Here is a 25,426-nt window from a genome sequence, read left to right as displayed (position 1 = left end):
AGACAGATACTCTTCTATTAGCAGTTGGATGTTTAGTAGCAGAAACTCTTACGTGATTTTCCAGAACTACCCTTAACCGGTTTCAGGGTTCCAGAACTCCCCTTAACTGGTTTCAGGGTACGGTGTGTAAAGCGTCTTTGTTTAAATAAGCCATCTTTTGATTCTTTTTTCCCCCAATAAATATTTGGAGTTACCCAGAAAATTAGCAAGCATGCTGATTAGGCAGAGTAGATCAAATAAAATATTTTAAAGTGGATTTTATATCATTTAAGGCTGCTATAATGCAAACTAATTTTTATGCAAGATAAGTGTTAAAACATGACATATTTAACATATATGTAGGTACACAAAATGTTATGTGGATAAGATGGAAGTAGGAAGAACAATGCATCTGATTGGCAGTGAATTCATAACAGTTGACTTTCTTTAAAATTGATTTTTATTTTTGATATATGTGAGGCTTAATGTAATGAGGTTGACCTATGGGTTAAAAAAATCAACTGTGTATGTATGCATACATAGTATGCATACAGTGTGTATAATGTGAAGTAGATGAATATGTATGTGAAGTAGATGAATATATAATCTCAAGTAGGTGCTGAAAATGTACTAATTTTCTTACATTCTTTCATACCAAAAGCTTAGTCGTAAGTTTTTTTTTTTGTTTTTTTTTTCCAAATACTAGCTTTCCAGATTATTGCAGCTTTGGAGTATCTTTATCAATTATTTTTTCCTTTGTGTTTTTATATGCAGGTCTTATCCAGCCAATCCCAAGGAATAGCCAGTTCTTCCAAAATTATTTTAACAACAATTTTGTGAATGATGCCGACAGACCCTATAAGTGTTTTTATTGCCATCGAGCCTATAAAAAATCTTGTCATCTTAAACAACATATCAGGTAAAATAAATATGAAGGAGAAAGGAAATGTACGCAATAACAAATCTTATGGAAAAGTACGAAGTGTACATATTGGTCACCGAAAAGGCTTCTTTTCAATGTTTTAATTGTCTTTAAGTAGTGAACCAGTGATAACTGATTTTTCTGGTAATGTTGAAGGAGATTTTGGACTAATCTGTGCCCGTGCACAGTTCTAGCAGTACACATGGTTGTGTTTACTGTGCAGTTCATTAGCAGTAGAATTCTTTTTTTTTTTTTTTTTTTTTTTCCGAAATGGTATATAGAAAATTGCAAGCATTGCATGTAATTTCTTTAATAATTTTGTAAATGCATACTCCAAATCATCTGCTTTGTATGTAGCTGCTGTTATTTGAGAAGGAAATCAGCCTTGTGTTGTTTTCTAGTTTCTAAGTACTGAACCTAAAAATTTAGGCTTACAATGTAATCAAGTAAACATTCTTGGGATCTCTTGGTTCCTTGAAGTTCTGTTCAAGTTCCAGAGTGTGGGTATTTGTTAAAACCCTAAAGCCATGGAGTTATAGAAAAAAATGAGGTGTGAGGGGCACCAGTGGAGGTAACTAGTATAACCTTCTTTTTGAAAGAAGAGCTAGCTTCAAAGTTAAATCAGGTTGCTCCAAGACTTGACAATGTTTTGTGGGCCAAATAATTGAAAGAGAAGACGGGGGGGGGGGAAGGGGGTCATGATTACTATGACCTAAGTAAGGATTCCCTGCAAGCAGGTGGTGATCTGCTTACACCTGCAATGTGAGCTTTACATGGCTTTCATACTTTCTCTAATTCAAATTTAGATATGTAGATCTATCTATCATACTCTTCTTTACTGTGGCATCTGGTGTGGTGGTCATAAACTTCTAAGAGTGCTATAATCATAAAGCATCCCTAACTTCACCCGGTTCCAGCTGGTTATTTTATTAAATCCTGGTTCTTTTATCTTCTATTTGCTAGCATTCACACTGTTATTCTGGCTCTCACTGCTCAGAAAATACAGTTGTAACCTTAAAAATTTTCATTTCACTCTGCTCCATTTCCTAACTTGTCATTCAGTCTGTATTACATCTTAGTGGAGTCCTAAAGGGAAACTCTAACATGTCTGGAAGGAAGGATTTGTCGAGCAGGATTTAGCGTTAGTACAGGTGAGGGTGTTTCCCCACTTCTGAATATTGTTTTCACATAGCAGTCTGAAGTACTAGTTATACTGTGCTTTGTTCAGGGAGTATTCAGGATGGACATAGTTCTGTTCTCAAAAGTTAACTTCTAGAAAATTGGCTGCAGATTTTAGTTACTTAAAATTTAGTTGTTAGTGAATCATAAAAGATGTATTAGAGACAAAAAAAAAAAAAACGAGCCTTCTTTATTGCTGAAATTCAGTCAAAGGTATCCAAGCTTTTCATTAAGAGATTGCCAGAATAACAGTTAATATGTGCAGGACAATATATTTTCCTCTGAATTTCTGGGGACATTGTTTTAGCTAGAATGAGCACACTGCATGTGAATGATATTATCTTAGTCTGAAGAGCATATTCAGTTCAACCTGAATAGCTTAATTCAGGCAAAGTCTGACCAGAAAAGGTGGCTGGAACGCGGAACATGGTGAGAACTGTGAAGATAATATCACTTCTGGCCCTGCCAATGATGACATGCAGGACATGTATAATTTATTGAAGCTATAATATCTAAATTTTGTTAACTTAGGCCTTTTCCATCCATCCAGTTGTTTTCGTTTTCTTTATTTTACTCTTTTGAAAATTTGTTATCTTACTACCTTTTGGAATCAAACGTAAGTCTTCTCCTTTCTCTTAAAAAGGTCACATACGGGTGAAAAGCCATTTAAGTGCTCTCAGTGTGGAAGAGGTTTTGTGTCAGCGGGAGTTCTGAAAGCACATATTAGAACACACACTGGATTGAAAGCTTTTAAGTGTCTTATATGCAACGGGGCCTTCACTACTGGTGGTAGCCTCAGGCGACATATGGGAATCCATAATGACCTTCGACCATATATGTGTCCATATTGTCAAAAAACATTCAAAACATCACTAAACTGTAAAAAACACATGAAGACTCATAGGTATGTTTACAACTTCTATACAAATCCTTCAGCGTATTTCGGTAGTCCTTTCTTAAAGATGCTTCAAAAGGCAGCTTTGCTCGGTAATAAATGCTAATAATTGAATAAGGATATTTGTTCCTGGGTAGCAAATACCTAGCTTGCTCTGTAGGTGTAGTAAATTTTGCTGTACAGTAAAAATAATCTGACAGTGTCTAAAGCCACAAAAAGACCTTCTTACCTTTGTTTGCAGGTACGAACTTGCACAGCAACTTCAGCAGCATCAACAGTCTGCTTCAATAGATGACTCTACAGTAGATCAGCAGAGCATTCATGTTTCTACACAGATGCAAGTGGAAATTGAAAGCGATGAGCTTCAGCAGTCAGAAGCTGTTGCAACAGATCAGCAGGCTATTTTAGAGTTAGACCAGCAGCCAGTGGTAGGCACAGAAGAAACAGCACTAGAACAACAATTAGCTGACCAGCCTTTAGAGCAAGATGAGGGTGAGTATTTGAAACATGACATTTATAATGAGGTCTGTTTATTCCAAAAATCAAATGATTTTGGTTTCAAGACAGTGCACGTAACAAACGAGAAAAGTACATGGAGTCAAAAGCTCACCACTTAGCATATTATAAAATTTTATTCATTAGTTTTTAGGCATACTTTTAAAAATATAAAACTATGTATCTTTACATGTTTATTTGTATCACAAACGAAACTGTAAAATATATTGAAAATAACGTGGCCAAAAACTTTTTCATCTCTATTTTTAATAAAAAGCACTGCTGTATAGTCTGCTTAGGAAGTAATACCTGTGATTTGAGGTTGGAAAATAACAAGATGTTTGGTCAATTTATTCTGTTAGTGATGATAGATTACAGTATTTTACTTTTTTTTCTTTTTTTTCTTTTTTTCCATAGTAAGTACAAGAGCCTACAATAAGCAAAGATTTAAATACCTATTCAGCAAATAATTTTTTGTTTATTTTTTAATATAGGAAAAAATGACTAAAATATAAATTTTTAGGAATAACTGAATTATACAATTAATTCCATCTTTTCTTGATACATATATTTTTTCATCTCCACCATTTCAGATAGATTTGTGACATCCCAGCATACTTTACAGGAAAACATCGCTCAATTTGAGCAACAAGCTATAACACAGCAGTCGTTTGATCAACAGGGCTTATCACAAGGTTAGTAATAAATAAAGCTTTTATAAAGGTTTTGAAGGTAATCTTCATAAATTTGGTTTTACAGCGTAGCTATCAAAAACATTTTAAAATCGAGCATCTACAATCAACATAACTGCAAGGCAAATAACTTACAAAAGCATTTTCTTTAATTACAATTTTGAAACTATATTCGGTAGAATATATAGAATACTTGAATGTAATTAGATTTTGCTTTTATGAGCTGATGATTAGCCATTACAGTATGGGGCTTGCAGTCAGGCATTTTATATTCTTTCCTTACTCGTGTTCGTAAATGATACGATAGTAGGCAGTGCACACAACTTGCCCATCTAACTACCTGCTACTAATTTGAGATGATCAGGAACATGGTCTACGATTTGATTGAGTAGCTGTTGAGGTTTGTGATATATTATCATGTAAAAATCATTGTTTCATTTGATGACAGTGATTTTCTTTATATTTTATAAATCTACATATGTAACAAATTAAAAGTTCATGAACACCTGGAAGCTTTTTTTTTTTATTCTAGCTTTAAAATACTCAAGTGTAAGAGATGCTTTTGTAGCCTGCAGAGAATGAAGAAGTTAGTTTTCCTTTGCTTTTCACTGGTGTCTTTCTTGAGTTGTTGCTTGATACGATGTTACTAGTTCTTGTTTGGTTGGGTTTGGGTGTACATTGAATTTTTTTGGTTTTTTTTGGTTGGTCTCTTCCTCCTTGTTCCTGACTCTAGCAGAGAACTTTAGCTGGTGATCAGCAATTGGTATTCCATCTGATTAAACTTCTATATTCTTAATTTCATTCCCTGATTAATTGTAGAGTGCTTTTTGTAAAAATGCTATCAACTGTTAAATTGCATGACAGTGTGAAGAAATAGTGTAATTTCTTGCCAATTTTAATTTTCTAGGCTGTTCTGCTTTGTATGTCACTGGGAAAAGAAATTAGTCTCCACCTTTATTAAGTAAAAGTGAACCAGGTCCTATAGTAACCCTGTAGATTACGTTCATTAGTTACCTCTTAAAGTTTTCCAAGTGAACAAAAAGAGACTGCAGAATAAAAACACAACCTTTTCGCTGTCAGTGTTATTTTCAGTGTGATGATGTTTTTTGTTTGGATTTTTATAGCTCTTTTGAACTTAAAAATCCAATATGAAGACCTTGTTTTGTTACTTTTTATTTAGACTTCAGTTTCTAGTATGTTATTTTCTCCATTAAGTGAATGTTAAAAACCGAGAGCTTTTTTCAGGAGAGGGGAAAAAAGGATACTTCTAGATCCTACAAAACAATTCTTTGACCAGATCTAGGCTGATCATCAGTACATTATGAAACTGGTACAGGAGAATCAAAACATTTGTGGTTTTATTTAAGGCTCTTTTGTATAAGATGTCTCCTATTCTACTTGGAATCTCATCCACAGATTCCCTACTCTTTGAAGTTTCCTTGAAGATCCTGGAGCCCTACAAAATTTTTGAATTTCAGGTAGGTAAGCAGTTGCGCGGATGCATGCGTTAAATTGGTCGACCCTCTCCCTATGTCTGCATCTGTGCTTCATGCTCCTAATTTCTTTTTCCTATCAGCTAGGCAGAGCATTCAAGCTCAAGACATTGTGTCTTTTTTTTCCTTGATATTTGTAGGCTGTATTCTTAAAATATTTTGTGTCATTGTTTATTAACAGAACATCGAAGTTTTTAGAAAACCTTCAGTAAATTTTTTTTTGAGAAAGGAAATCTTTGCATTTCATCCAAATGAGGCTGATTCTATGTCTGCACAGACCTGTTAGAACTTGTTTTTTTTTTGTTTTTTTTTTTTTTCCTTTCAGGTTTGTTTGTAATACTTTTCAGTAGTATAAGTATTATTTACTAGTACAAACAGAAATTCTGGTTTGTTCAGATTTTCTTCTTGATATGTTCAGACTTGGTAAGAAGTGTGTATCTTTTGAGGGCACTTCTGCGTCATAATCTGGTATTCATTTTAGCTAGTTTTGAAGATAGTAAAAGCACTTCAGTGTCCTTTGTAATCTTCCGTATTCAGGCATCTTCATTTGAAGACTTTTTAGTGAGGTCAGAACAACTAAATGGATCCTTTATCAGAACGTGTCCTTAGGTTGTTGAACATCATCTGTCACCAAACGTGTTTTCGTATAGATTGTCACCCTTTCTTCCTGTAAAATATCCCTATAAGCATGGTTGAATGTTAATAATTCAATTAGTGGAGATGGGGAAATTGTTTTTGAAATACAATAAGAATTCCAAATACTATTACTCTGTTGCCTACGTGAATATACCCTTGCCACCAGACTGCTGTTTTGCTTTCTTAAGAATTTGATTTGCAATCCTAAGACTTGAAATTCCTATTCTTTCAGTTACTATTTACACATTGATTGTAATGAATATGGTTCAGGTGGTTCCAAAAGTTGCCTAGGAAACAAACCTCCGGAACATTGGATTGCTAGTCGTGGATCTCTGCAGTGATAAATATGTGCATGTAGATGCATTTGTAATTTAGAGTTTGAATGACCTGTCAGTTTGGAAAAGAAAGACACAAAGTTGTTATTACAAACTAAGATACTGTATTCTCTATGAGCTATTACACGGTAGGTTTCTGATTCTCATGTCAAGCCATGTGTCTTCAGTAGTAAACTGATTTCCAGCATATTCTATTTTGTTCAGTAATTTTTATCAATGCAGAAGAGAATAGGTTGGGTGATGTTATAAAGCCTAGAGAAAACGAACATTGCAAATGAATACTTGTACTGAACGTAAAGCTGATCCAAGTTTAGAAAATTTTGTAGTTAAGAGACTCCCTTTTATAATAAAGACCTTTTAAGTCATTTTCTGTTCTTTGCTTGGCAAAAGAAAGTTAGGCAGAAGTTTCTGGGAAATGATAGTGATGGAAAGCAAGAACTGAAATTCAAGGCTATGAATTTTGTCTCTTATTTAGACATAGCCTGTCTCATTTCCTTATTTTTGTGGGTAATGTTCTGTGAAAATATTATGGTAGTGGCAAATGTCTTTAACGTACTAAGAGTTGTCAGATCTTTCTAAAATATTGAGTGGAAATTGACCTTTGACCTAGGTGTTGAGCAACACAGTGATGCAGCACTTAAATTCTTTTTATAGCTTATTGCTATATTTATTCTAGAACTACTTTCAGAAGTAGTATTTCTTTCTTCATTTTGTCCTAAAATACATCTAAATTCAGAACTTTTCTTCCTGAGCACTCTGTTGCAGATTTCTTTCTGCGAAACTTTTCAGCATGTCTATAATTGCTTTTATTAAAACATTAAAATGAACCAGGTAATGATATAGTAGCTTCTTTTTTTTTTTTTTTTTTGCTTTTTTTCCCCTCTTGTTTCTCTAATAAATGTTTTTAACATTTGATAGTTATGTCCATTTTTGTATGTAGGGTGTGGAAGTGGCATCACTTTAGTTTCTTGGTTTCTTGAAGCTTATTTTTGTGTGTGTTCTCATCATATATAATGGGAATACCATTTTTCCATAACAGAGCTTTTAAAATATATTTCAAAACAGCAATTAGTATCCCTTTAAAGACCATAAAGCTTCATGTGGCTGTTTTTCAGGCTACCTTTTTTATCATTTAATTAAGAATAATTCAGGTGCAAGGTTCAGCTTGTTGAATCCTTTTTTCTGGTAATCTTGGTGGTTCTAGGAGAAAATCTAAGACAAGTTGTGGCATTAGGTTTTATGCTGAATTACCACCTGACTAATAATGCTCTCGAGTTGTTTACATTTGTGGCTTTTCATTCTATGATGTAAGTGGTAGCACGTAACTAGGATTTTCTTTCTATATTGATAATAGTAATCTTATGCTGTGAAAATATCTTTTGGGAAAATTTCTGCTTATACTTAACTCATCCCAGTGTTCGATAAATGTAATTCAAAACATTCTCTAAGCATTGCTTTTTTGGCCTCTGATGCTGTGATCATCTGATATGAGTTTTTGTTTCTACCCTGTTTTCATAATCTTCACCCTTTTTGTCCGCTGAAGGCAAACTGCACAGAAATAGTAAAATTGCTGCCCTTATTAATTACTCATACTGGTGGTTTCATTTCTTCCAATGTAACACCGATTTTATTTAATATTAGAAGTATTAGGGCTTGGAAGGGTTGATAAAAGGGCATCTCTAATAGCATAAAGAAAATTGGAATCTGAGCTGTATTTTCCTGGCTTTGAGTCAGTGATACTATCAGTTTGTTCATTCATTTAGAAAAGGAATTGGTTAAAATCTGATATTTTAGAAGAACAAAACTGAATAAAAATTTCAGGTCTTCATACTGGAAATGTGAATTAAAAATGTGTTTATTTTTACTTTGCAGTTTGCCTTTGAGAGGCCATACTTTACTATGATCTAAAGAGTGGGAATATGTGGAGGAGATCCAAAGTAGGAGAAAATGGGGTTACTTTATCAGAAACTGGAGTTCTCCTATTGGGTCATCTCCTCCACTCACCCGCCATCCTCCCCACTGAGCTTTGCATCCTTGTGATCGGCTTCCAGTGTAGTTAAGGGAGCGTGGTACCAACATGGATAAAGGGAGATGGGTCAACCTGTTTGACACATGCATGCTTACATACAAGAAATTCAAAATTTCAATGGCTCTAAGGTAATTGTGGCACCTTGAAGAAACTTCAAACAGTGTTTTTCTGTGGAGGAGATTGTCCAATAGAATTCCAGCTAATGGTAAGTAACCCAATTATGCATATTATGTAGATCCCAGAAACATGTATTTTGCCACTCAGCAGTGAAGAGTATAAAATGAGCATTACCATATAGTAATACTACTTAATCTCTTTTGAAGGTAGTCTTTAAAAAACAAAAACAAAAACAAAACAAAACAGTGGTGTTATTGAGTCCCATTTAGTGTGTTTTCTGGTTTTGTGACTTTTACTTTCTGATAGGTTTTACAGTGAATGACAGCTACAATCAACAGACTCAGTTTCCAGCTGTACAGCAGCTGCAGGATTCGAGCACACTTGAATCTCAGGCTCTTTCAACGAGTTACCATCCACCAGCCCTTCTTCAAGTTCCAAATACAGATGCTATTAATGTAGTAAGTACTGCTAGATGGCAGAATCCATTTTTTTATGTTCAGTGATGATTTTATTGAATTCTTTAATAACTGATTTTGTAAACTGACAAATGGGGAAAGTTTCATGTTTTCTTTTCTAGATTGCATTTTTTCTTTGAGCAGCGAGGGGAAAAAAAGGGAGGGGGTAGTATGTAACATGTGACATGGCTATTTGTTTCATAAAAAGGTTTGTACGATTTGGTGCTCTAGGCATTTAAAAGATATAATACTATGAAGTAAAATTGCAAGCCTGAAGCTAAGGAACCTGTATGAGTCTTCTCGTGTGACTTAATGTTATAAAATGATCTTGTATTATTGCACTATATTCTTTCCTAATTCTTAAATTCTTACAGATGTGATCAAGCAATAAAAATAACATTATAAATATGTAGTTATCATTCATGGAGCTTGTATATTGCAGTGTAGAGTGTTCTTTCATAGCTCTCATCTGGTTAAATTCGTTTAAGTTTAGTTACTTATAAAAAAAACAAAAAAAAAAAAACAAAAAAAAACACAATTTAAATAGTACTTTTTATTATGCTAACTGTATCTACTGTGATGACCATCTATAGTAATAGGGAGTGTCTTTACCATTCTGATACTGAGCTGCAGGAATTACAGCCCTTTAATACTATTCTGCAAAGGCAAATGCTAGTAAGGGAGCTAGGTTTTAGGGTGTGGAAATGTTGGAGTCAATTCAGCCCTTGGAGTTCTTCTTTAAACATTACAACATGCTATTGTTCTGGAGGATTTGTCTGTAGCTATTGCTTAGAGGAAAAACCTGTTCAGAAAGTAGTCAAGAACTGTCAGCACCACTGTATTTTGCTACTTGGTTTGTGGCTCATGCTGTTTAAAATGGCTGCTTTAGTGCTAAATTTAACCCTTCAAACATTAGAAAATCTAGGAGACTTCTTTTCTAGATTGGTAGGGAGGTGTGAGTACACCTCATCTCTTTATTCTGGTTTAGTAGGTGCAAGTTTTGCTACTTTCCTTCTCACTTGGAAAGAGTGAGGTATTATTGTATTGCACTCAGTTTCTTGGCATTTGTGAAAGGGTAGATTTCTGGCATTGCTTTGATTATTTGTATTGACTGCAAATACTATATTTTTCCTTACCTACTTGTGTGGCTTTGTTTCAATATTGTGTTGCTGAAATTTACTTGAGGCTTTGATTTCTAGACTACTCGGTTGATACAAGATCAGTCATCACAAGAAGAACTTGAATTGCATTCCCAGCGGCCTCATTTTCTTGAGGACAGTGAAGATCAAAGCAGGCGTTCATATAGGTTTGTTATATTTAACTTTTAGGATGAGTCAAAGATTTTCCTGAATTTCTTATTGCTACTAACTACACACAACTAATGAAAATAATTTTCTTTTAATAGATGTGAATATTGCAACAAGGGTTTTAAGAAATCCAGCCATTTGAAACAACATGTACGATCACATACTGGTGAGAAGCCTTATAAATGCCAACTATGTGGCCGTGGCTTTGTTTCATCAGGAGTTCTTAAGTCACATGAAAAGACTCATACAGGTAACAGAGTACAATCAGCTCTGCATTTGCTTAACTCAGAAGGTTTACAGTACCCAAACTTGTATACATAAACTTAGAAGAACTGCATGCTACTTACTTGTTTCTGTTATTTTAAGGAGTTAAAGCATTCAGCTGTAGCATATGCAATACGTCCTTCACAACTAATGGCAGCCTTACAAGGCACATGGCAACTCACATGAGCATGAAGCCTTACAAGTGCCCATTCTGTGATGAAAGTTTTCGAACAACTGTTCACTGCAAAAAACATATGAAAAAACATCAGGCAGTCTCCTCAGCTGTAGCTGCAGCTACAGAAACAGGAGGGGGAGGTAATTTCATTTTTTACTCTTACTGTACTTACTACGTAACAAGTACAAATGTTTCAGTGGATTGCATGAATGCTGTAACAGTAATGCTATAAATTAGCCTTCAAGCATGGGTAATGTCCTGAGCCACTGAAAGTACTTTTTTGTCTAAATTGTTTAAAGACATCAGTTTGCCAGGAGCCTGTCCAGTGCAGTCAGAGTATTGTGTTCCATAGCTATTTTAATGTGCCATTACAAGATTTTTTTTTCTTGAATAACTCATACCTGTATTTAATTGTTGTAAAAATAAGAGTTACAAATCTATCTTGATTTAAAAGAAATATAAACATCTAATTAGATCTCTGAAAGAGATTTAAGTCCAAGCTCAGGCCACAGACTTTAAGTCCACCTAGTGGCCATGTGGTTCTTGGCCACCCTTTATTTTCATAATTTCAGCTGACAGATTAGGCTAAACAGATATGTTTATATATTTTTTGATAGTTACGTGTGTTGAAGATGATGAAGAAAACTCTGAGAGAACTTCAAGAAAATCTCGTCCTGGAGTAATAACTTTCACGGAAGAAGAAACAGCAGAACTAGCAAAGATCAGGCCTCGAGAAAGTGCCACCGTCTCAGAAAAAGTTCTTGTTCAGTCTGCTGCAGAGAAAGACAGAATTAGTGAGATCAAAGATAAACAGGCAGAACTGGAAGCAGAGCCTAAATACGCTAACTGTTGCAGTTACTGCCCCAAAAGCTTTAAAAAGCCCAGTGACTTAGTCAGGTAAGAAATGGAAAACTTCTGTATCTTAGATCTCTAAGTTCTTCACCAGACACTTAGTCACAAAAAAGTTATATGAAACCGTTACTGCTAAGCTAAGGCTTGACTCTTATTTATGTACATTTGTCTTTTTTTTTTTTTTTTTTTCCAGAATGTTTAAAAGATATGTACCAAAATGCTGGTTTAGTCAAATACAGAATATGCAAACTTTTCGTATTTCTTGTTTCTTGCACTATTAAAACGCTTGTTGGATTTTAGATTATTTTTCTTGCAATAGAACTTGAATATTAAAACATAAAAATCAATTTGAAAAAAAAACCAACCACGCTTAAATCATCTTCTTTGGTAGTTCTGCTTAATGTTACATTAAGTATTTGATAAAATCTAAAATTAGTAAGATATAAACTATTCCTAGAAACTGGCATAAAAGGTAGAGATTCATGTCATACATGTATTCTGGAATTATTAGGCATGTTCGTATCCATACTGGAGAGAAGCCGTATAAGTGTGAAGAATGTGGGAAGAGTTTCACTGTAAAATCCACTCTAGATTGTCATGTTAAAACACACACAGGTCAGTAAGATTTTGAATATCTTTGTTGAGAATCTTGTAACTATCTTAACAGGTTCGTTTAGCTTGAATATTTTGCAAGGAATGGTGTATTTCACTATGACGTGGGGAATGGCAATGCTAGGTGACATTTTCTGTGCTTACAGCATCATCAAATGAGTCGTTATTTTGAATAAACCATATTATTACTATGTCCTATACCAGTAGGCTTATAAGGTAGAATCATGGAATCATTGAGGTTGGAAAAGACCTCCAAGATTATCGGGTTCAACCATCCATCTACCACCAATGTCACCCACTAAGCCATGTGCCTAAGCACCACGTCCAACCTTTCCTTGAACACCCCCAGCGATGGCGATGCCACCACCTCCTTGGGCAACCCATTCCATCCAATGCCCGACCACTCTTTCTGAGAAGAAATGTCTCCTAATTTCTAACCTAAACCTCCCCTAGTGCAACTTGAGGCCATTCCCTCTAGTCCTATCACTAGTTATCTGTGAGAAGAGGCTGGTGCCCAACTCTCCACAATTTCCTTTCAGGTAGTTGTAGTGAGCAATGAGGTCTCCCCTGAGCCTTCTCTTCTCCAGGCTAAACATCCCAGTTCCCTCAGCCACTTCTCACAGGACTTGTGTTCCAGGCCCTGCACCAGCTTTGTAGCCCTTCTCTGGACGTGTTCCAGGGCCTTGATGTCCTTCTTGTACTGAGTGGCCCAAAGCTGAACACAGTACTCAAGGTGCAGCGTCACCAGAGCAGAGTACAGTCATAGTTTTAGCTCATGGAAAAAGTATATATGTACCTGCAATTTTTTTTTTTAACCATTAGCACTGGATACATTTTCTTGGTTTATTGTATTATGACTTTTATTTAATATTGCTCTTCTCTTCAGGTGGACTTCTGAAATATATCCACATTTCTAGTCATTTCCTTCTGTTGTTAGGCCTTGTGTTTAAAATCAGTTTAAAGTCTTTTAATATGTAATAAGCCTTTTTCCCCTGAGTGTCTGGTATAGTGTCTTTAAAAAAAAAAAAAAAAAAAATGTTGTGCTATCTGCAAAAACTTACTGTTTGAGGTGATTTAAATTTTTTTTAAACAAACACTACTGTTACGCTTCCTTTCAGATATGTTATTCTCTTGGATTTTATTGGCCTTTGTACTGCAGTTACTATATAGAGAGATTCTGTTGTAATACACAGAACCAGCTCTTGTATGTTGTTGAAAGTTCTGAGATTTGGTTCTCTGGCTAAGTATTTACTCCCTGCATCTCATCCCGACGTAGTGTATACTGCTATAGTGGAATAACTGAAGTCACACAATATTGTACTTCTGCTTTCACTGCTTTTTAATTCCCTGTATGTATAGCAGTTCTTGTTAACGTTTTACCTGAGTAGCCAGCAATATTGCATCATCTTGTAGATGCAGTAATCATCTTGTAGATGCCATAAAGTATACTTAATTTGACTTTATTTGGAAACAGTGCTAATTCAGCATTTGTCATTCCTGTATGACCTTTCATCCCAATTTGTAATTACTATTTTGTTGAACAAAAAGGGACGTCGATGTGTTAGGGTTTTGTAATCTAAATCAGTAAACTTAAGTAGGTTGAATTGTTATGTTAGGAAGTGAGAGATAATGATGAAGACGAGACATCAGGTGACCTATCAGGGTTCTGAATGAACACAGTGTATTAGAAATAAACTGAGTCTCAGAAATGTATTAGAAATACATTTACTCAGAAGTGTATTAGAAATAAACTGAGTCTCAGAAATTAGGAAAAAATTAAGATTAATTAAAATCCTTTCTTCATTTGAAAAGCAGCCAAAACTATAAAGAGTGTGGTTAATTATTTCAAACTTATTATGTTCAATTTAGTTTAGAATCCATGTTTTCTTAATTCATTGGTATGGGGCTATTGATTTTTAGAGTTTTTATCACTTACCTTTCTCTTTTTAAAATTTTTCTAGGTCAGAAGCTCTTCAGTTGTCATGTGTGCAGTAATTCTTTTTCTACAAAAGGAAGTCTGAAAGTCCACATGCGTCTGCATACAGGAGCAAAGCCGTTCAAATGTCCTCACTGTGATTTACGGTTTCGTACGTCTGGGCGCAGAAAAACCCACATACAGTGTCATTATAAACCAGAGACCAAGAAGGTTAGGAAGCCTGTTGCCCGTACTTCAACTGAGGGACTACAGCCAGTCAGTCTTCTTAATTCATCATCAACAGACCCAAATGTTTTCATCATGAATAACTCTGTTTTGACAAGTCAGTTTGATCAAAATTTACTTCAACAAGGACTTGTGGGCCAGGCTATTCTGCCTGCTTCTGTGTCAGGTAAAAACGGGTTACTTTTTATTAGTGGTATTTAAATGAAATACTGAATTTGGCTTTCTGCTAGGGTTCAGAAACTTATACCAAACGCTACTTCCAAGCAGGTAGCATTCAACTTCCTTCACAGTGATGACATAAATAGCTATTTACATGTATTTTAGAATGAAGGGGAAAATGTATGCTGGTCATAGTTCACTTAGGTCTCTTAAGTTCTGCTGTGGTGTTGCACTGTAGAAAGGAAGAAAACAAAGATAAGCAGCAGGAGTAATTGTGTTATTTTCGGTAATATTCTTGCCTTTTCTTAAAAAGAAGCGAAGCAAAACTGTTTTGCAGTGATGTCTTGGTCTTGTACTTAACTATAGTCATCAGCTACCCTAAGCTGTTGTCTGAAACCAACAAATAGAGTTCAGAATATACTGGTAAATTTTTTTTTTTTTTTTGACAAGCTTGGTTTGTGGAAAAATTGGAGATTTAAAAGCTATCTGTTTGCTTGGAGTTCTTGAATGAACAGAATAAGGAGTCCTAGGAAGAAGCAGGAAACTTTTAAAATCAAGATTACTGATTTGCATTTTGCCCAGAAGAGGTATTTCTTGGATGCTTTGTGAAGCAAATTTATTTATTGTATTAAGGGATTTTGGATAGGCAAAGATAAATGTTCTTGAGACATGAACCAAATGTCTCTGGTTGATCATACTTAATACTCAAGGTGTTTGGAAAAGGTATGTCAAACAAGGTGACTTCTTCACCTTTTCTGAGCATTCGTAGCAACAGTCTGTTTGACTTTAATATTAGTTTTCTAAGTTGTTAAGATTTTGTTTTTCAAATGCTAACGTACCTTTATTTCCACCCACATATGTGTGTAGGTTTACCTTTGCTTCCTTCTTGAATAATGTTTCTGTTCTATGCATAAATGTGGCAATGACTCAGGTGGACATACCTTGTGTAAGTGTTGCTCGTATTTAGGGGTGACATACTCTCCAATTAAATTTATACCAAATTTCTCCAGGTTCCAAAGCTACTTTGGTTTTGGAAGATGCCAACTTGTGTTTAAGTAATAGCTATCCCTAAGTTATATGGAATTTATAATTAGCAACTACAAGTTCTGTTTCCTTGCATATATACATGTGTATATGTGTAGCTTTTGTAGTGATTTTATTTACAAAAATAAGATGGTGGTCAGTAATGATAAAGAAAAACATTATAATATGACTGTTTTCTTTGGTAGCTGGAGGTGACTTAACTGTGTCCTTGACAGATGGTAGCTTGGCCACTCTTGAAGGAATACAATTACAACTTGCTGCTAATCTAGTTGGACAAAATGTTCAAATATCTGGAATAGATGCCACCAGTATTAACAACATAACATTACAGGTAGGTTGCTTTTAGTCTCTTGTCTCTAATTTCATAGAGTCAGTTTGAGGACTGAAGGAAGTTTAACTGAGTATACTTCTGGAAGAGTTCCCTTGAGCGAGGTGTTTGGCAGTTCTGTGCTATATCAATTGCACAGTGTTAAAAGACTTCAACGATAGCTACATTGTGGGTTTTTCCTGCTTTTTCTCCTCCAGTCTTTCTGTTTTTTACCCCTCTGGGATTTTGTCAGATTGCTTTAAATGCTGCTTTTTCTTTTAATTGCATTTTGTCTTTTTCACTTTAAAAGCATTTTAGGCTAAATCTCCCCACCCAGCAGTCCCCACCCCTGAAAACAACTCAAATGATTACAGAAAAGTTTTTTTTTCCTTACCATGACACCTGCGTTATTTAGCATGTTTTTAAATACTTGGTTTCAGAATTTAAATTCCCTTTGAGCTTGTAAAATGAACAATACAAATGCTTCATATAAAAAAGTGAGATGGTTACATTTAAATTTTAAAATGATGTTAACAGTTTTAATGAACTAGTTTAGGTTTGATCAGTTTAACAGAATCATTCTGAGGTTGGAGAAGACCTATGCAGGTCAAAAGGGCCAACCCCAAGCTAAGGGAAAAGTCATTTGCAGAGTTGCATTGACTTGCTTGGAGCTTTTTCAGACTCATAGGAGCTGAAAAAGTAGGTAATTTCTGATATCAGTCTTATCTTCTGCTCCATGCCTTTTGGCATTGAAAGTCCTGAAAACAGTGTTAAGAGTAAATGCAACACTAAGTCAGTACAGAATGCCAGTATAATGGGTATCCAGAGTCCAGCATGCTTGTATGCAACTATAATAATGATTTCCCGAACTTTTTGATGAAGGATGAATCTATAGCTGAAGCTAAATAGACTGTTTACATGTAGACTTTGGAGGCTTTCTATATATAGAGAGAGAGATACATTTAAAAACAAACAAAAAGCACAATAAAAACTAAAATGTTCAACTACGAAGTTCATGTATATACTCTATATGCACCTTCTTGAATTCTAGGTTTGCTATGAATATTCATGTAACCCATATTTGTTAACTTCAGATTGAGAACTTGCTTTTCAGATTGATCCAAGTATTCTTCAGCAGAGTAATTTACTTGCTCAGCAGCTAACTGGAGATCCCACTATGGCTTCACAGAATCCCACCCTCCAGACAACAGAAAACACAGTGCCTGCTAATGTGGTTATTCAGCCCATATCAGGCCTGTCTTTACAGCCTACAGTAACATCTTCAGCTAATATGACAATAGGATCTCTATCTGAGCAAGAGTCTGTGCTGACAACCAATGCTAGTGGTAAGCAGTGTCATAAGTCTTATGCTTTGAATTTCTTAGTTTGTCATGCACTGAGATTTTTTAAATACCTTGTTTAAAAAGATAGCCATATACTTCTTGTAGCAGCATATTCAGCAAATTCTACAATTTTATCATTTTTAATGCTCTTTTTTCATAAGGTAAGCTATATAATGAAAATAGAAGAACATTTTTAGTCTTTAGAAATGTATAAAAACTTTGAAAATCTTAACCTTTAGAGGAGTAAATTTGATAGTGGAAACAACTTCTCCTTTAGAGTACACGTTCTAAAATTTTATGTTGGCTACATCTTCTATAGTGAGAATTTAGAAACATAAACGTAAGATATAAATCTATATAAGATGTGTGTATATAATTTATATTAAGATATATATAATAAAGGTTTATATTATGTATAAATATACTTAGAAAATGTAGTAATTGTTTTAAAAATTGTATCATAAAGATAGGATCTTCATAGATTTTTTATTTTGTTGTTCTATCTATTTAGGTACACAGGACATCTCTCAAGTCATGACTTCACAGGGTATGGTATCATCTTCAAATGGACAACATGAGATAACATTGACCATAAATAATTCCAGTTTGAGCCAAGTTCTGGCTCATGCTACGGGTTCTACTACTACAAACTCATCAGGAAGTCCTCAAGAAATCACTCTTACCATATCTGGTTGGTATTTTTAATGATTTCTTAACGGTACCAGGTTTCCATTTCATAGGCTAGCTATACAGTATTTGAGGATATTTTCCACTGTCCACGGCATTCCTGTGGTGTGTTTTTATATACATCAGCTTTGTATATGCTCCCCTTTAAAATCTGCCTTTAAAAACAATGTATGCTTGCTTTGAGGACACGTTAAATTGGTTCCCTATTTTCTTCATAGTCTTGATTCAACCGATACTTCTCAGGGAGAAAACCTGTATAAGCAGTTTGTATTTCCTTTCTATGCCTCGTGTGGTGTAGTATAACTCCTGGGTAATGCTGGGATTGGAACAGGCAGCTCAGGGCAGGTCAACACCTGGAGGACTGAGTTTGTATGATCTACATTTACTTAAAGTACAACCATCTTCTAATATGTGCCCTGATCATTCTTTGAGTTGTACTATTCAGGCTTTATAATATATAGTTAATACGCTGGCTTTCTTTGAACGCATTTGGACCAACTTACTTTACTGCCTCTAAGAGACTGATCCTATTATACAGCATAAATAGCTGTCTACTTCCCCCAAGACACTGTATTTTGTGTCATTGCTTTTCTTTAATAGATTTCAGTATAATATTTAGTGCTTCTCTCTTTTCTTTATTTCTTTTTTTCTTTTCTGTAAAGCGTTTTATGTTTTCAAAGTGTTGTGGCAATAATGTCCATGTTAGTGTCATGGTTCCTCACCTCTGTTTTTTTGCTTGTCAATGGATGTTCACACATCTAAGGAACATGGAGTTCGGCTGTGCAACAGCTGACAGAATCTGCCTTCAATTTCTATATGTTGGGTGCCTGTTGAAGGTTCCACAAAATTAACATTGATCTTTTTTCAAAAGAGAGCATGGTCAATGCAATTCATTATCTGTATGGTAGATATAAAAAATATTACAGCCTTTAGTTTGTTAGGCTGTATAGGTTCATGAAGTTGGTGACTTGAATCTAGGAAAGATCCGTTTGTCTAAATAAGCAAAAGTATTTCTCTGTTAGTATCTAGATGTATGGTCATGTGCGTACATAACCACATCTGAATTAAAAATGTTGAACCTCCACATAATGCATTTTGTGCTTTGGTTTTATCTTCTACTTCTTTTATCAGTATTTTATTGTTGGAAGTACATTAGTACAATAATGTTGAGATATTTCCAGTTATTAACAGATATTAACAGGGCTAATTTCTGTTTAGGACAAGATCTTATTCAACATAATTCTGGAAGCAGTGATATGAATAGTAGCTTAAGGCTGACAGCACCAACCATCAACAGCCAGAGTACAGGGGCAACATTAACTATAAGCAATGACCAGCTTCTTTCTCAGGGCACTTCGCTAAATGCTCCAGGTATGCATAAAATGATTTTCTAAGAAAAAATGTAATGCCATGTTAAAAAAAAAAACACAAACAACAACAACTAAACGATAGACCAGATAACTGAATCTGAAATAGTATGATCTTGCACATTACAATTGAAGAACTACAAGCCTTGGGTGTGTTTTCTCACTAGCCTTACTTCATTGTGCCAATTTAAATTACCCACTGCACAGAGTAAGAAAGAAATACAGATAAGTCCTACCCCCAGAATATTCTGTAAAATTTGGAGGTTAAGGCTAGTTACCTATTACCTATTCTTAGGTAATGAAAAACAGGCAGTTGGGTTGTACCTTCTATCTCATCTTTTCATCTTTTTGAGACTTAAAAACTGAAAGCTGAGGCCTCTAGTCACATGTTGGAGAATCTATTTTTATACAGGTGTCTTATAACAGTTTGATTTTAATAAACTAGACTATGTAGCTGTTATAGTTCATCATCCATGTTATGAAAATAGGGTGGGATTGCTGTGTTGCGGAGTTTGAAATTTTGGTTTTACTACCTTGAGTCAAAGTAGTCTTTGAGGATTCTGAAAGTGGTCAGACTACAGAAGTGTGTAACCTGAAATTTCTTTGGGTGTTCTTTTGGCAATGAATATGCCTTATTACAAAGTTATGGCCTCACAGTATGATATACATCAAGGTACATTAAGAACTACATTTTTTCTAATTTTATCATTTGACTGATGATTTTTGACATGTGATTAGTTTAACTGATTTTGTTCTCTTGCTTTTGAGACATAAAGGCATAGCAAAGGAGAAATAGAAATGGTTAAGTTCAATTAAAATAATAAAATTGCAGTTAGAACTTACGTAACTTTTTTTTTTTTTTTTAACTATTCTACATATATTCCAGAGCTTAGTACAACAGGTGGAACAAACCTTCCTTCAACAACACCCATGTCTCAGCCTACAGTTTCTACACAGAATTTGGTAATGTCTTCATCAGGAGTTGGAGGAGATGGTAGTGTCACTTTAACTCTTGCTGACACTCAGGGAATGTTGTCAGGTGGTCTTGATGCAGTTACACTTAATATCACTTCGCAGGTAAGAAATGTTTTTTTCTGAAGTGACAGATAAACTAATATTACTGTCTTAAAGGGCAGGAATTTGGGATTTTGCTTACAAAATAATTTTGTATGAGATCGTTCTTCTTTTGTGATAAACTGTATATACATGGCTACTGTAATTCTTTGGAGAGCAAAACCTGACCAAACCATTTAAAAATACCATAAACTTAATTTCTTCTAATTGTAGCTTCTTTTTTTTTTTTTTTTTCCCATTTTAAATGAAAAGGGAGATTAGTAATGAATATTTCCTGTGGGTGCTCTGTGATTAGTTCTTACTTAATCACAGAACTGGTAGATAGTACTTTCTTGAGGATTGGAATGAGTGCTACACTAAAAATGTTTAAGAAATGTTAGTAGCGAATCTGCAAATTCAGTACGTACAGAATAAATAATGAAAAAAAAATAAGCTTGCTTTAAAATGTATTTTTTCCTTCTGGTTAAATTTAGGTTGTACCTTTATTCTTTATTGTCATGTGAAAGTCATACACTGTTATAATAATTTATGAATTATTCTGCTAGGCAAAGTAGCAAAGGCTATTTTTTCTCTCCTCAGTCTTCAAAAGATAGCTTCCAATTTTGATTACATAGTCCTGTGTGGAAGAGGATTAAAAAATAATTTAATCTGAGACAGAATAGTTGACCTGTGATAATAAGACACGTTATGAAGACCTTCATGTAGCCTTTTCTTTAGGTCCTAACTCCTGGAGACCTAAATAAGATAATTCTTTTACCTTGAGAACGCTAGCTTGAGAATGTTATCACTTCAGTTTATTTTAGTTATACAACATATTGTTTAGTAAACAATATAGTTTAGTATTCCCAAACTTTTTATTGTTTAATCTGGTAAATTTTTATCTTCCTCCTTGTGGGTATATGAGTTGTAGAGTAATTGTGTTAGTTCTTTTCACGGCAAGTAATAGGAAAGTGATTAAATCTATCCCTCTTTAATAGAGATAGTGATAAGAAATGATGCAAGAATTGTGCGATATGGCTATCATCTCCCAGGTAGCTTTAGCATTAATTTTGTTTTTATTATAATGTAAGATTTTTGTGGTGTCATTGAAAGCTAAAGATGGGGAAAGATTGTGTAAAGGCTTCTTAAATGTTTCTAGTAACGCATTTGTCATTTTTGACATTAGAGTAACAAAGCAACATGTAGCTTCATTTCAGACTTTGTAATCATTTAAACGATGTAAAGTTAAGTGTTGATGATTATCAATAAGCCACTTTTAAGTTAAATTAATAAGACTTTAAGTCAAATAATGGAAAACCATATTGGCTACTATGCAAACACGGTGTATGTAGCGCGAATCATGATAAATGGACAGGTAGTACATAAAGTTAGTGCATTTCCTGGGGAGATGGAAAAGTCTTTCATAGTAAGAAATAGAAGTAGTGCTGTGATGTTAGTAATTGTGACTCTCAATTGGTAATTTTGTATCTTGATTTCATGTATTTTGGAAGATTTCTTTAACAGATTTTAAAAAGGGAAATATTGTGGGAGACCATGCAGAAAAGCAGAAGATAGGGTTAAGGAAAGTATGATCTGGGAAGACACAGATAAGGGAAGGATGAAACATGCAGCACTTGATGCAAGACTTGGAAAAACTGAACTGAATCTCTGCTTTTACAGACTTCCAATCGTTGTTACCCTTAAGTTGGTAGGTTTAAGATGAAAGGGGAAGAGGAGAGAGAACAGTAGCATTTGCTCAAATAGGATACTGTAAAAGGTCTTTTTCTAGAGAAAAAAAAATTAGTTTTAGGTATAAAAATAACACGCTTGACTGCAATTAACTGTTTCAATATAATTAATTTTACTTCCTTTCCCTTCTCCTCCCCTCTTTGACAGGGTCAGCAGTTCCCTGCTATACTCACAGATTCCAGTCTCGCTAGCCAAAGTGGGTCAGGCTCACAGCAAGTCATACTAGTGAGCCATACACCCCATTCAGCAGCTGCCAACTCTGAAGAAATAACATATCAGGTAGATGCAATATATTTCTTTGTCTCTTGTGGGTAAAGGATGTTATTAATAAAAAGTATTAGAATGATTCTTCTGTATACCAAAGCAGGAAGACTGATGTCATTCCCATTGGGTAGAAGTTCATTTTAACTGCCTAGTCATCTGGATTGTGCTTAAATTTTGAGTTGATAACACTCATATTGAAAAAAGACAACAAAGGCTCTGGGCTCTGCTGGAGCCAGCAGCCCACTGAGGTAGATGCCCAGGAGTGTAGTGGGGTCACCGCAGCAGCGCTGGTTTAGTTGGCCCAGCCTCTGCCCCAGCACCTCTGAGGAGTTTTTGCAGTTGTATCAGCAGCAAAAGAAAAATGAGTTAGTCTGCTACAGGGGGGTCAGAGGACGCGTGAAAAAAACACGTGTAAATGTCCCATAGACAGAGTGTCTCTTTTGCTTTGTTTTTATTGCTAAGATTTGTTTTCTGCAATCCCAAATCATCTGCAAAGTGGGACAGTGACTGAGTAGCAGTACTGCGTAGCAGTGCTGTAGCAGTCAAAATAGAACAGTAACGTAAACTACTTTTCTGTCTTTCTGGTGACCGTTGACTGACTTTCAACATTTTGGCCTTTTTCTGAGAGGTTCCAACCAGTTGGAAATGTGCATACATGTATAATTAAATGTGTGTGTGTATGTTATTTATCATTTTGTTCAGTATGTATTATATTGCATCATTGCTAATTTTGTTACTATTCCTGCTTTCTACTATGGAAAACATTCTACTGTGCTCTCTTTCTCAACTTCAGTTTATCCTAAATAAGTAATTTAGAATAATATTTCCTTTATCTTTTGTTTATTTCCATTTATTTCTTTTTATAAGATTTAGTATTTAAGATTCTTTTCTATCCACAAAATTGAGCAAGTTTTTTGTTACCTTATTTGAAGAAAGTGAAATTTTTGCAAATGCCAGCATTGATTAAAAAACAAAACAAAACACCCACATCCTCTCAACTTTTAATTACGATTTCAGTACTTCTGAAATTTTGTGTTGGTAGCTCAGAGCTACTTCATTTAAAAAAAAAAAAAAAAAAGTCCTTGATAGATAAACTAACCAGAGAAAACACTATCCTCTGTAAAAATCAGACACTCTTTGGGTTTTTTTTTTATTGGTTTTGTCTGAGGTGTTTTTGGCTTTGAATTTTTTTTGGTGAGAAAAGAATCATCTGAGATGCTCAGGAATATATAAGTATAGGAAAATATTTATATACTCAAACACATTGGATTTTTAGGACATACATGAATTTGAACATAGTTACTCTAATCTTTTTGTTTTTGTAAAATAACTGTATTTAGTCATTGTTAAGAGCATTGAAATACAAGTTTATGTTTACATACAACTTAAATTTTTCCTTTGTGTTCATAGCTGCTTGCAAGTACTTCAAAAATGGATCACGTTGAAAAATAAACAGCTGTTGTGGGTGTGCCTATGTAATTATTTGACTGTTTTACAAATTGTTATAGGTGACAGAGGTTTCTCCTAATGTGACTAAAAGCAATCAAGCAGAAAAAGAAAGTCGTGTGCACCAGTGTTTTGAGTGTAGTCAAACCTTCTCTTCAGCCACCATGTTGATGCACCACAGTAAAGAAGTTCATGGCAAGGAACGAATACACGTTTGCCATGTCTGCAATAAAGCCTTTAAGCGGGCAACGCATCTCAAGGTATTTGGTAATAACAGTGGATCGGTCTGTTAACTCATTCTTTCGGTGTGGACTTCTTGTCATGCTAATGAAAACTACCTGTTACCCCTTTCCTTTCCGTTCATAGTCTGTGAGATATGAATCTGAGAGAGAGAGCCTAAATGATACTGCTTGTACAGATAGATAACTTCCCTGAACCACAGAGTATTTTAATGCATATATTGACCTTAGGAAAAAAAATGTGAATGACTGTCATGCAAATAGCGGTGGCAGAAAAAGATTTCATTTACTTTACTTGCATTATATATGTCAGCACTGCTTGTCCTGATTTCCAGAGAGGCTTTTGTAATCATAGGGAACATTTTACTTTGCACACTATCCTTTGGTTTTTAGGTGCTCTCTTTTTGGAGCACAAGTGACATCTGCGGAGGAGGCATTGGTTTTAAGTTATCCTTATATTGTTGCTGTTTAGTGATATTTCCTATGTTTTCTTTAGATTATCAACAACCTGATACTTCTGAATATTTTCAGAAATTTAGTTGTATTTTAATTATAATTATAGAATGTTCCTGTTAAGAGTATCAGGCTGTAGTAAACAAGTGGTCTCTCTAGGCCAATATCCCATCTCTGAGAGATACTAAAAGGCAGTGGATTGAAGAAGTGTATTAAGAACAGAACAAACATTTAACTTCCCCAGAATTTTTCCAGCTTCCCAGGAGTTATAACAGGAAATTTCCAGATCCAGAAGCTACGCCTTAATATTTAGTAGCTCTTCAGAGAGCTTTTCAGGAGATTTCCTCTCATTTTTGTATCATATTTCAAGGAGATATACTCTGGTTGTGAACTTTACCCCCTTGGAGTGAGAGTGTGTTAAAAGATTTTTGGTCCTTGGGGAAACTCTCAGAATGCTGTCAAACTCAGCTACTTATGTTTGAGGAGTTTTCCAGCAAAAAGTTTTTGGAATACAATATAGATAATTGTTTTCTTTAAGTAATGATGAAAAACAAAACAAAAAAAAAAGATACCAATCTCTTGTTTTCTTAGAAGTAAACCTTTTCTAGGCTTAACATTAGGGAGTTAATACCACTGAAGTTAGAAATGTTATTACTGCTTCTTACTAAAACGTGCCATACTTTCATTCTGCTCTCTTACCTGTAAAGACCTTAGTGT

The 25,426-nt window shown here is 34.8% G+C and overlaps 1 protein-coding gene across 1 annotated transcript in view; it reads left to right on the top strand.

The window, feature by feature from the left end:
* ZNF236 (zinc finger protein 236) overlaps positions 1-25,426 on the top strand; it is a 68,614-nt gene that overhangs the window by 36,346 nt on the left and 6,842 nt on the right. Inside the window, exons 13-30 of the mRNA XM_032181116.1 lie at positions 754-898; positions 2,724-2,984; positions 3,217-3,467; positions 4,064-4,165; positions 9,079-9,230; positions 10,427-10,533; positions 10,633-10,784; positions 10,901-11,113; positions 11,591-11,870; positions 12,337-12,440; positions 14,399-14,764; positions 15,987-16,132; positions 17,223-17,454; positions 17,963-18,142; positions 19,357-19,509; positions 20,392-20,582; positions 22,455-22,586; positions 24,080-24,277. Of these exons, the coding sequence (XP_032037007.1) occupies positions 754-898; positions 2,724-2,984; positions 3,217-3,467; positions 4,064-4,165; positions 9,079-9,230; positions 10,427-10,533; positions 10,633-10,784; positions 10,901-11,113; positions 11,591-11,870; positions 12,337-12,440; positions 14,399-14,764; positions 15,987-16,132; positions 17,223-17,454; positions 17,963-18,142; positions 19,357-19,509; positions 20,392-20,582; positions 22,455-22,586; positions 24,080-24,277 (3,365 nt within the window). The remainder of the gene's footprint in view (positions 1-753; positions 899-2,723; positions 2,985-3,216; positions 3,468-4,063; positions 4,166-9,078; positions 9,231-10,426; positions 10,534-10,632; positions 10,785-10,900; positions 11,114-11,590; positions 11,871-12,336; positions 12,441-14,398; positions 14,765-15,986; positions 16,133-17,222; positions 17,455-17,962; positions 18,143-19,356; positions 19,510-20,391; positions 20,583-22,454; positions 22,587-24,079; positions 24,278-25,426) is intronic.

This window comes from Aythya fuligula, chromosome 2, assembly GCF_009819795.1.
Source record: "Aythya fuligula isolate bAytFul2 chromosome 2, bAytFul2.pri, whole genome shotgun sequence".
Lineage (NCBI taxonomy): Eukaryota > Metazoa > Chordata > Aves > Anseriformes > Anatidae > Aythya > Aythya fuligula.
The sequence above is the reverse complement of the archived record's forward strand: the minus strand, read 5'-3'. Positions and strand labels throughout refer to the sequence as shown.